At 40.2% G+C, this 12334-nt stretch overlaps 1 protein-coding gene across 6 annotated transcripts in view; it reads right to left on the bottom strand.

Annotated features, from left to right (window-relative positions):
- The window catches only part of rock2a (rho-associated, coiled-coil containing protein kinase 2a), a 75862-nt gene that overhangs the window by 22172 nt on the left and 41356 nt on the right, over positions 1-12334 (bottom strand). For 3 of the 6 annotated variants that reach the window (XM_051648976.1, XM_051648979.1, XM_051648978.1), the window contains exons 4-20: positions 11478-11615; positions 11023-11283; positions 8173-8317; positions 7943-8081; positions 7066-7157; positions 6743-6902; positions 6501-6564; positions 5542-5553; positions 5116-5244; positions 4725-4952; positions 3739-3985; positions 3292-3398; positions 2007-2166; positions 1097-1257; positions 841-1025; positions 584-653; positions 373-476 (exon numbers count right to left, since the gene is read on the bottom strand). In XM_051648976.1, coding sequence (XP_051504936.1) covers positions 373-476; positions 584-653; positions 841-1025; positions 1097-1257; positions 2007-2166; positions 3292-3398; positions 3739-3985; positions 4725-4952; positions 5116-5244; positions 5542-5553; positions 6501-6564; positions 6743-6902; positions 7066-7157; positions 7943-8081; positions 8173-8317; positions 11023-11283; positions 11478-11615 — 2402 coding nt within the window. The remainder of the gene's footprint in view (positions 1-372; positions 477-583; positions 654-840; positions 1026-1096; positions 1258-2006; positions 2167-3291; positions 3399-3738; positions 3986-4724; positions 4953-5115; positions 5245-5541; positions 5554-6500; positions 6565-6742; positions 6903-7065; positions 7158-7942; positions 8082-8172; positions 8318-11022; positions 11284-11477; positions 11616-12334) is intronic. The other 3 variants (XM_051648981.1, XM_051648977.1, XM_051648980.1) reach the window with 1 other exon arrangement.

Genomic DNA, 12334 nt, shown 5'->3' with positions numbered 1-12334 from the left:
GTGTTTGCCCATTAACTTGTTTTAAATCTGGCAACCCAGGGTGTCGAAATACAACTGGGAAATGGGCAGTGGGTGGGACCACACAAGCCAAAACACAAACAGAAATTCCGGCCCAGAACGGACATCTCAAAGTAGAATATACTGGCTGTAGCACTGTTTTCGGAGAAGCTAGTATTTCAACTTAGCATGTTTCCTGAATCTCTGATAACATATTATGATAATTTTAATTTTTAGTACAGTAAATATATTACATATTGCACCTTTAAGATTTTAATTATTTCCATTACTTTTTCAGACCTGAAAGTCAGTTTTAATTCCCTTAAACTTCCATGACCATGGACAAACACATACATGCATGCACACACATCTCACCTCTCCTCTTGTAGCTCCTGTAGACTCTGTTGCATGTCTTTATAGAGTTTATTCTTCTCTTCACACTCTTCCTTCAGCTCCCGCACCTGTGTCTTATACAGTGTCTTGTGAGAGAGAGAGAGAGAGCAAGAAAGAGAAAGAGAGAGAAAGTCTCTTTAGACCTTAAAAGTGTTTTTGGTCTATTACAGGAGTTTAAGTTTGGAGCTCTTACAGAGAAATACTGCTCTGCCTCCAACTGATCCTGCAGTTCCTTCATCTGTCCATCAGAGTCCTGACGCTCCCTTCACATACGGAAGAAGATGGAAAACTATATCAGAAGTGTATATTCATTATTCACCATACGAGCAATTTCTATTTTTTGGAAAAAAGGAATAGAGATGGTTCTCACACACACACTGAAGATACATGTTTGTTATATGGTAATGAATGTTACATGAATGCATATGTATGTGTGCACGCGTTGCATACTTGCGCAGTTCCATGTTCTGTTTCTCCATGCTCCTTTTGATGTCCAGCAGATGGTTGATCTCTTGTTTGAGTTGTTTTTCTGATGTCCGCAGAACGCTGAGCTGCTGGCTCTGCACCTTCAGGTCATTCTGAGTCAAATTGCGTTTCTGAACTTCCTGCTCAATCTTCAGAGTCAGATTCTTCACCTACAGCAGAGAGAATGTGTAATTAAAGAACAAACATTAAACCGTGTTAAACACGCACACATGATACACACCTCTTCAGTGAGTCTCTCCTTGTGTCGTCGCAGTTCCTCGAGTTTCTGCAGTGACTGTTTGTAGTCGCAGTCAAGCATGGAGCTTTTCTTCTCCAGTTCTAACACCCTGTTTTCCACACGCTGCTTAGAGGAACGTTCCTCCTGTAGCTTCTGTTCTAGATCTACACAAAGGCAGGGTTCAAAATGAATGTTCCGGGTTCAATACAAGTTAAGCTAAATCGACAGCATTTGTGGCATAATGTTGATTACCACAAAAAACTATTTCAACTCATTCCTCCTTTTCTTTATAAAAAAAAAAAACAAAAACAAAAAAAAAAAGCAAAAATCTGGGTTACAGTGAGGCACTTACAATGGAAGTGAATGGGGACAATGAAAGTGAACGTGGTACATTTTTGGAGGGTTTAAACACAGAAATTTGAAGCTTATAATTTCATAAAAGCACTTGTGAATTATTTGAGCAATAAAGTCATTTTAATAATCATTTTTACAGTCATTTTAGGGTTTGTTGACATTACATCATCATGGTAATGAAGTTGTAAAATTGGCTAAAACTTTACACTGAAAAGATTTGCAAGTGATTTTATCACACTAAAATCATGTTTACACGCATATCCTTTGTCTTGTGGTTATACTTTTGAAAAAGTGAGTATTTTAACATAAAAATATTGTCCCCCTTCACTTCCATTTTTTAAAGAAAAGGAGGAATGAGTCGAAATAAGTTTTTATGATTATCAACATTAAGTCGATTTAGCTTAACTTGTATGAAACCCGGAACATTCCTTTAAAATTCACGAGCACCAAATATGAGACAAAACTGGCTCACTCTTTGGCCAGTAACTTGTTAACAAGTACTAAACAAGTACTAAATGCATTAAATTCTCAAATGTCCCTCAAATGTAATATCTCATACCCTTCACAGCCTCAGACTTGGCTCCTTCGATGGATTCGCTGATCTTGTTCTTGTCAGCAAGTCGAGCTTTTGTTGCCTTGTGTGCTGCCTCCTCCTGTTCCAAACCCTGCTGCAACACCTTCAGCTTATAGGTCATGTCAATCTCCTTATTGCTCTTCTCCTATTGGACATTCACAAAGAGGGAGAGGAAAATTAATGACCTGGCATACTCACGGAGAAGGGCTTCTTCGCTCACAGCCAAAAAGAAGCTCGAAACAGCTTAGAAAACGCATAATGTTTGCGAACATTCAGACACCGGACACACTGCTGGGGGAGGCGTTTAGAGGAGCAAATATGAGGATGCACAAGACTACATGTAAAACATCAACTAATGTGACAATAAAATGTGTTATCAATTACTATATTCCTCATTCTAGGAGTAGAATTCACATGAGATCAGTAAAAGAAGCCATCTAACCACTCAAAGATGATTTAATGTAATATATTTGCAGTCGATAATGTGTAATTTGTCAGGTTTACATTCTGCATTCATGGCACTAGTGCGCTAACACGCTATGCACCGGTTACACACTGTTATTGTAATTTATGATGACACTGGCACTACTGCAATGATGGGTGTATAAAAGATTGTTAATGAGCAGAATACAGACAAAAGAATAATGGCATATCTTACTATGGGCACTGATGTGTGAATGGCTTTCAGCTGAATACGGCACATGGGCGAAGCAGCATTTTAAACAGTGAATGGGCACTTAAGAGTATTTGAGTAGATTTGATTCCTTTTGTAGACTAATCATTTTTTAAATTTTTTTTGCATGACATGATCTTGAAAAATGCCTCTACGCGAACGATCATCCAGCTAGTTCGCACCAGCTCGCTAATAAACCTACACGCCTGTGTGTTCATGTTGACCGATTTTGACTGACTAAAGAACATAAACAAAATTAGCAAAAAGTAGGTGGAGCTCCAGGTCACACCTGCTGATGATGTGGACTAATGGCAGTAAGAAGGTGTTTAGCAGCCAAAATGCAGTATTACAGAAAGTTGAAAATGAACTCAAAACACCTTCATTTTGGCCAGATTTAGTTCGAAATTATGTCACACCCGTTCGTTTTTCTATTTCATGCAAAGTATCCCCCTTTAGAATGTGCGACTGGACTTCAAATTAAATCATGAGAGGAAAGAATTTATGTTTGAATTTGAAGATGTACAGGCAGCCAATGTATGCCCATAATAATGTCTGGAATGTCTCTACAACAAAGGAAATGAGTGTGTGTTTGTTTACCTTCTCCAGGTCTGTGAGTTTCTCCTGAAGTTGCCTCTTCTCGGTCTCTGCTTTAGACAGGGCCTGCCTCACCTGTTTCACTTCTTCCTCCAAACCAGAGATTCGTGCTACAAACAGAGAGGGAATGTGGAAATATTGTTAAGTCTGAACTTTGAATACTGCTTCAAGGTCCAAAGAGGCACTGGCACATTGGAGTCATTTGTTCGTGGATCGGTCAACACTAGTCACGCTTTATGTTTGTTTTTCCATGCAGCCAGTGAAGACATGCAAAATAAAAATGCTTTGTCTTAGCATTGTTTGGTACCCACTGTTTTGATCTCATCACATCCAATTCAGGCCACAAGCTCACAACTTGGATAAAATATGATATCATTTGCTGTAGGGCAGAGTCTTGAGCGATGCAGGAAACACTGTTTAGGCATACAGAGATGTTCATAGTAGTCTTACCCTGCAAATCAGAGATGGTCTCAGATCCCTGTGTGTGCTCACGTTTCTCTGAGTCCAGTGCGGCCTGCAGGCTGATGTTCTCCCTCTCCAGCGTGAGCTTGCTGTTCTCCAGCATGCAGTATTTATCCTGCAGTTCCCTCACGTGAGCCTCCAGCTGCTGCAGCTGTTTAGAGCTCTCCGTCTGAGTTTTCCGCAGACGTGCGGCTGCGTCAGACTCTGCTCGCAGCAATGCATTTGCCTCATCCAGCTGCCAGAAAGAGGAACACAGGTTGTAACCAAAACTGTTAAGGATCCCAGGTCTGATCCCAAGCACAACAATCCATGAACTTGAATTAGATCATACATCACGCAACTGAGCAAGACACTTCACCACATGTTGTTCCTGGAAGATTGGCCCTGCAATTCTGTGCACTCCGAGTTGAAGTAACAGATTTTTGCGTTTAACCGCACTGATCTGGCTCAAGGTCTGTTGCGACTAAATGTCACAGAAGTATAAAATATTTGCAAATATTATATATTTGCCTCTGAATGAAAAATAACAACAGATCACTGCAGTAAATATTTCAGATTTCGTTTGATAGTGCACAGAGATGCATTATTTGTTTTAAAATCTTGTTGCGCTTGTTTTTCATGCCACAATTTCAACACATCATGAAGTGCTCTCTATTCCAAGCTTTGTGCTAACTGACAAAACCAAAAAACTCCTTCCTTTAAAGATCTTTAACCGCAGTTTAACAATAATTTACACCTTCTTTGAAGCCATAGTGATTTGTGAATCTCATGAAATCTCTGGGTGTGAAAAGTGCTAATAAATCCATTCCATCAAACTGATGAAGGCAATCTGGTATCTTAAAAAAATAAAAAAGGATAAACAAGATCAGATACTCTTGAATAAACTCTGCCTGACATTCTATGCTGGCCTGAATGATGTAGAGATGTCTACAGTGTGTCCAAGATGTGATGTCACATTCCACACTCAAACACACCTGTTTCTGCAGGTGGATGTTCTTCTCGTTGGAGATGTGCGAGTTCTGGTTTTTCTTCTTCATTTCATCCAGTTGATCTCTCAGACTGCTCACTTCATTCTCCAGGCAGCGTTTGCGGTCGGCTTCACTCTCGGCTCTGCGGTGACTCTCTACACTCTTGTGCTGCAGCAGGGCTTTCTCTCTCTCCAGCTGTCTCAGAGACGTCTCCAATGCTTTTCTGCTATTTATCTACAAGCACATATGCAAACACATATTTTAAAAGGGATGGTTCCCTTTTAAGAGTGTTACCCCTTTTCCACAACATGGTTCGGGGGCTGGTACAAATTCTTGAACCGTTCTGCACATTTCCACCACAGAAAAGGCAGTTTAGGGGCGGAGGTGAAATACTCACCTCTTCATCCAGATCTTTGGCAACCTTTTCCAGGCGGTTTAAGTTGCTTCTGCATTTTTGCTCCATTTCATCTTTGGCCTGCATTTCATTATTGAGCTGCTCTTCCAGAGAGTGAAGTTTCTTCTGCAGCTGAGTGGAAAATAACACAGAGTGATCTTTGTCTAATATCCCCACAGGAGATTCCCACAGCTTCAGATGAAACATTAATTTCTTTAAACAAGTTAACTTCTGCACTCAAACAATTAAATCTCTTAATCAAACATTATCTATTTAGCAGAACTCTCAGCTCTAGGGTGTGTGTGTGAGCTGATTAAAGTGGGTAAACCCCTATATATTTAAAAGTACTCTAAAATAAAAATTGTGTGATATGGTGCATTAAGCAGAGAGAGAGAGAGAGAGAGAGAGAGAGAGAGTATTAACACTTACAGCTAAATTGTCCTGCAGGGAAAACAAGAAAGAAAAGAAAAGTTACAAGGAAGAAGTTAACAGATGTTAAGAACCACTAATCAGTTTATTTCTGATGCTACAACAGCTTCAGGTGTTTTCAGAGTCTGATATGAAGTCTTTAACCTGTCAACTGAGGGACTTTTATATATAGTATTATGTAACTGTTAATAACATGAAATCAAGTCTCTAAAGAGACTTAAACGAATAGTTCACTCAATTTTAAATGTTCTCATGATTTACTCACCCTCATGCCATCCCAGATGTGTATGACTTTCTTTCTTCTGCTGAACAGAAACAAAGGTTTTTAGAAGAATATTTCAGCTCTGTAGGTCCATACAGTGCAAGTTGATGGTGGCCAGAACTTTGAAGGTCCAAAAAGCAAATAAAGGCAGCATAAAAGTAACCCACACGACTCCAGTGGTGAAATCATATTGACTTCAGAAGCAATATGATAGATGTGGGTGAGAAACAGATCAATATTTATATCCTGTTTTACTATAAATTCTCCTCCCTGCCCAGTAAGTGGCGATATGCACAAAGTAAGCGAATCGCCAAAAAAAAAAAAAAAACGTGAAAGTGAAAGTGGAGATATATAGTAAAAAAAAAAAAAAAAAGGACTAAATATTGATTTATTACAATATTATCGTATCACTTCTAAAGACACAGATTCAACCACTGGAGTCGTTTGGTTTATTTTATGCTACCTTTATGTGATTTGTGTACCTTCTAAGTTCTGGCCACCATTCACTTGCATTGTATGGACCTACAGAGCTGAAATATTCTTCTAAAAATCTTTGTGTTCAGCAAAAGAAAGTCATACACATTTGGGATGGCATGAGGGTGAGTAAATGATGAGGGAATTTTCATTTTTGGGCAAACTATCTCTTTAAGCATAAATCAGATAAATTAAATGCGTATGGTGTGTACTTGTGTCGTACCTCTCTCTTGCTGGATGTGGGATGATCATTTTTCATTGCTGAACTGTTAACAGAATTCAACAACCTGCAACAAACATATATCAGATAATCTATGACAAAATATACAGGACAAACAGAAAACTAGCATATAGCAGCACATTTCCTTTATGTCTATTATGGGATCGATAAAGTGAATCCATCCATTCATCATCTTTTCACTGTGTGTTAATAGAGTTCAGGGGAGGAACGTAGAATTCTCTTACTGGTCTTCTTTAAAGTAGGTGAAGCCCACAAAGGGCAGCTGATTGCCAACGAAGGCTTTGGGTGTTGGAAAGGTCTCCACTTCTCCTTTATCATCTTCTATCTCATCGAAATTACTGGTGTCTATGTCACTGCTCAGCTCTGGAACCACAGGGGCAGCAGCTAGAGCGAGAATGGAGAAAAGCAAGATTTACGATATACTAGGTGCATACACTGTATAACAGCAGAGTTCTCATTGCTCAGAAATCTTAACATCCTTTTGAGCTCTCTTTGGTTTAACAACAGTTGGGAAACACTTGGAATATGGGGTGTGTGTTTTACTCACTCTCTCTAATGGTGCTGAATGTCCACTGGTCGTTTTTGAAGAAAGGATGTCTTTTAATTTCTTCTACGCCACTACGACCCAGGCGAACCTCTCTATGAATTACACACATCCACAGACACACTGTAAAACTGGAGTGAATTCTGAAAAGATGAGTCTGAGATCTCTTGTGAAAGTAGAATTGTGGTCTTTTCTAATGTAATTTTTTTCAAATGACTAATTTTGTCAGCAAAAATATAAAAATAAATAAATGAGTGAGCTAAATTCTTAAATATTTCAACTTTATTTAACATCATAAAGTAACTGTATTTTTAGCTTTTCAAAATGTAGAACTTTCCAGATATTTTCCAGGTTAAAATAAATGTTTGGTTTTTTTAAATCCCAGATTTTCGGGGGCCTGGGTAGCTCAGTGGTAAAAGACGCTGGCTACCACCCCTGGAGTTCGCTAGTTCGAATCCCAGGGCGTGCTGAGTGACTCCAGCCAGGTCTCCTAAGCAACCAAATTGGCCCAGTTGCTAGGGAGGGTAGAGTCACATGGGGTAACCTCCTCGTGGTCACCATAATGTGATTCGTTCTCGGTGGGGCACGTGGATGCCGCGGTGGGTGGCGTGAAGCCTCCACACAAGCCACGTGATAAGATGCGCGGGTTGGCGGTCTCAGACGCGGTGGCAGCTGGGATTCGTCCTCCGCCACCCGGATTGAGGCGAATCACTACGCGACCACGAGGACTTAAAAGCGCATTGGGCATTTCAAACTGGGTGAAAAAAAAACAAAACAAAACAAAAAAAAAACAATCCCAGATTTTCTATCTCAGACCTTTGGAGCCCACTGTATCTCTATCTGAATATGCATGAATGCATGTATGCCTTTATAAGCTCACCTGTCAGTCAGGAAGGCACAAATTATGTTCTTTGCTTCTTGTGAGATCTCAACATCATCAGGGAAGTTCAGGGAGTTCTTATGATCCATAATCTTACTGTAGGTCCCCACCAGAGAATCAGCATAGAACGGCGTATCACCTTCATTCACACAAATCACAAAGCCATTTAGCCTGTTAAATAAATAATACCACAAACCCATACTTGACACAAAAACACAACACACACTCACCGACAAGCATCTCGTAAATAAATACTCCAACTGACCACCAGTCACACTCGCGTCCATAGTAACCGTCCCCTCCCTGAGACTTGAGAACCTCTGGTGAGATGTAATCAGGGGTTCCGACTGCAGTGTCACAGTGAACCATCCCCGTCTGTAATCAATCAAACAATCAATCAAAAGGAGAAATCACTGAACTCTACTTTCTGTTAAAGGTAAAGTCCACAGCGCCATCATTCAAGGAGCTCAGGGATCACAAATTAAATGTTTCCGAAAGCACCTTAGCACAGTACAATAGACACAGAGTGACAATATATTATTTGACATTAATTTGTAATGAACAAGGATTTTCAAGAAAGAAATAATTTCCAAAAATAATACAAATCTATTTATTCATTCTAATTGTTTTTTTTTTTTTAAGTTGAGACTGCAGGGCAGTTATAAACAACTTTATGAGTATATCTTCTCAGCTTGTAGTGCTGCATATCGACTCTAGATGGCACCATAATATCACATAACCAGTATGCCCAGCCTTGTTTCAATGGCTTGTTCGTGGCACTAGAGGAAATAGAAGTCAATAACAAATCTGGAAATTGAGGGGGAAGATCTCTACTTCATCAGAGCAGGAGTTTAATGAGGAACATATTCAAATGACAAAACTGAGACAAACATCACAAGTCTGCAGCTCATAGCACACTAACTATTTAAATGACATTGTCCAAATGTCATTCTGTGACGTACATTAACCACAGGGACAGTTCCCCTGGAACATCCCGTGTTTGTGTCTTGTTTAAAAGTGCAATGGTGGTAGCATAGGAAATTAATCAAACCCGTCACAATTATGCAAGCATCCCAGATCCTAAACCACTGGGCCACCACCGAGATCTTACAGTTAATGGTCAATAATAACTGTATCTTATATCTACAGTCTGTTCAGAAAGTATTCAGACCCCTTAATTTTTTCACATTTTGTTATGTTGCAACCTTACACTATAATGCTTTAAATGATTTATTTTTTCACATCAATCTACACTCCATACCCCATAACGATAGAGCAAAAACCAGATTTTTGATAACTTTGCAAATTTATTAAAAAGAAAAAACTGAAATATCACATTGACATTAAGTATTCAGACCCTTTGCTATGACACTTGAAATTTAGCTTAGGTGCATCCCATTTCTCTGGATCGTCTTTGAGATGTTTCTACACTTTGATTGGAGTCTACCTGTGGCAAATTCAACTGACTGGACATGATTTGGAAAGGCACGCACCTGTCTATATAAGGTCTCACAGCTGAAAATGCATATCAGAGCAAAAACCAAGCCATGAGGTCAAAGGAACTGCCTGCAGAGCTCAGAGACAGGATTGTGTCAAGGCACAGACCTGGGGAAGACTACAAAATTTTTTGGCTGCACTGAAGGTTTCCAAGAGCACAGTGGCCTCCATAATTCTTAAATGGAAGCAGCTTGGAACAACCAGGACTCTTCCTAGAGCTGGCTGCCTGGATAAACTGAGCAATCGGGGGAGAAGGGCCTTGGTGAGAGAGGTGGCCAAGAACCCGATGGTCACTATGGATGAGCTCCAGAGATCATGTTTTGTGATGAGAGAAACTTTCAGAAGGACAACCATCACTGCAACACTCCACCGATCTGGGCTTTATGGCAGAGTGGCCAGATGGAAGCCTCTCCTCAGTGCAAGACACAAAAAAATAAAAGCACCTAAAGGACTCTCAGACTGTGAGAAACACGATTCTCTGGTCTGATGAAATGAAAATTGAACTGTTTGGCCTCAAATCCAAGCATCATGTCTAGAGGAAACCAGGCACCACTCATCACCTGCACAATACCCTTCCAATGGTGAAGCATGGTTGTGGAAGCATCATGCTGTGGGGGTGTTTTTTTAGCAGCAGGGACTGGGGTACTGGTCAGGGTTGAAGGAAAGCTGAACACAGCAAAATACAGAGATATCCTTAATAAAAACTTGGTCCAGAGCGCTCAGGACCTCAGACTGGGCCGAAGAGTCACCTTCCAACAGGACAATGACCTTAAGCACACAGCCAAGACAACGCAAGAGTGGCTTAGGGACAACTCTGTGAATGTCCTTGAGTGGCCCAGCCAGAGCCCGGACTTGAACCCAATCGAACATCTCTGGAGAGACCTAAAAATGGCTGTCCACCAACAGTCTCCATCCAACCTGACAGAGCTTGAGAGGATCTGCAGAGAAGAATGGCAGAAAATCCCCAAAACCAAGTGTGCAAAGCTTGTCACATCATACCCAAAATGACTTACTGTAATCACTGCCAAAGGTGCTTCAACCAAGTACTGAGTTAAGGAATGAGAGGAAAGCCGAGTCTTTCTTGGTCCCTCAAGTCCTGATGTCGAGTTTGGACAAGAACTGGCATGCGTTCAAGGTATTTACTATCCAATTACACCCAGGCAGGGCTCTACAGCGCGAGCACTACACTTGCATTCACGAAAGAAAATAACTGTGCACGAAGGTGGAAATTTATTTGGGCACACCCATGCGAGTGACTTCTGACATCTGAAACATCAAACTGATGAACTTATATTGTATATAACACCATCAGAACACAAATTTTCTAATCCATCTAACTTTATATGGAAATCACAATGTAATTAGCTGCTTTTCATTTCTTTACATCCTATTCATCAGAAAAATATGCAGGTTTGCTGCCATGCAATATTATGTCTCTGGCATCAGTTCCTTTTTCTTAGACATGAGTTCTTTGTAAGTGTACATATTTATGCAAACTTCTGCAATAAATGTTCAACGGCTTTTCCGTTTTTGCCAAGTTATCAAAATTGCTATTGAGATATTGTGGGTTCAATTTCCCTTACCGCATCCATTTTCATGCAGGTCCCAAAGTCTGCAAGTTTGAGGTGTCCGTAGCGGTCCAGCAGCATGTTGTCTGGTTTGACGTCTCGATGAATGAAGCCCATGGAGTGAATAGCGTCCAGAGCCAACACAACCTCAGCCGTGTAGAACTTTGCCCACTTCTCTGGAACGTCGTACGTGCTGGTGAGATTAACAAGATCTCCTCCTGGCATGTATTCCATTGCCATATAGAGAGAGCGGTCATCCTGGAACGCACAGCACAGCTGACGGGCAAAAGGGAGCGGTGGTCGTAAGAGAGGGAAATCAAGGGAAAGGAAAAAGTGGGGGAGAAAAAAAAAAAACAGTAAGAAAAGCTGTTGTATCCATTTAAAGGAATAGTTCACACAGAAATTAAAGTTGTTTTCCTCCAAAGCCTGTGAGATGTGAACATATTCATGCTGATATCTGCAAATCTCACCTGTACGACCCATGGGCTGTCTGCAAAGGCCATGATGTCACGCTCCTCCCAGAAGAAGGCTGAATCTGAGCGTTTGAGCATTTCAAACTTGCTTAGCACTTTCATTGCATACACCTTCTGAGAGGCCTTATGCCTCACCTACACACACAAAAAAAAAAAAAAAACACGTCAAACTACATCACAACTTCTGAGATACCTAATTCATTGCTAAAGCCCAGTTCACACTGACACCAATTTAATTGCTAAGGTCACCAGGTGGTCGTTCTGTTGGTCGCTAGTAGGCATTGACAAGGAATATGCTTTCTTGTTACATTAATTTAGTACGATTATTTATATAAAAAAAATAATATTTTTAATAAAAAAATTGTATTATGCCCGACTCGTACCTAAATTCCATAATAAAGCATTTTCCTACCATTCGAGCAATTCAGGTGCTTTTGCGCACAAAGACAATTGGGCAGAATACAACAGAACGCAGGGATCTTGAGACCCATTTTTAAAAGTTTCAATACATTTAAAGGAATAGATCACCCAAAAATGAAAAATCTCTCATCATTTACTCACCCTCATGACATTCCAGATGTGTATGACCTTCTTTCTCTAGCAAAACACAAACAAAGATAAAAGCTCTTTGGACCTTCAGATTTCTGGCCACCATTCACTTGCATTTAAAGAGCACCTATTATGGTTTTTCAAATATTACCTTTCATGTAGTGTGTTATATAGCTGTTTGTGAATGTAAAAAAGTCTGCAAAGTTTCAAAAATCAAAGTGCACAACAAATGGAGTTATTGACTCTCAAAAGAAAGAACCGATTCTGAACACCTGAAACGAGTCATTAGTAATTCCAGACTTACT

This window comes from Myxocyprinus asiaticus, chromosome 21 (genome assembly GCF_019703515.2).
Source record: "Myxocyprinus asiaticus isolate MX2 ecotype Aquarium Trade chromosome 21, UBuf_Myxa_2, whole genome shotgun sequence".
Lineage (NCBI taxonomy): Eukaryota > Metazoa > Chordata > Actinopteri > Cypriniformes > Catostomidae > Myxocyprinus > Myxocyprinus asiaticus.
This window is presented reverse-complemented; position numbering and strand designations above follow the sequence as displayed.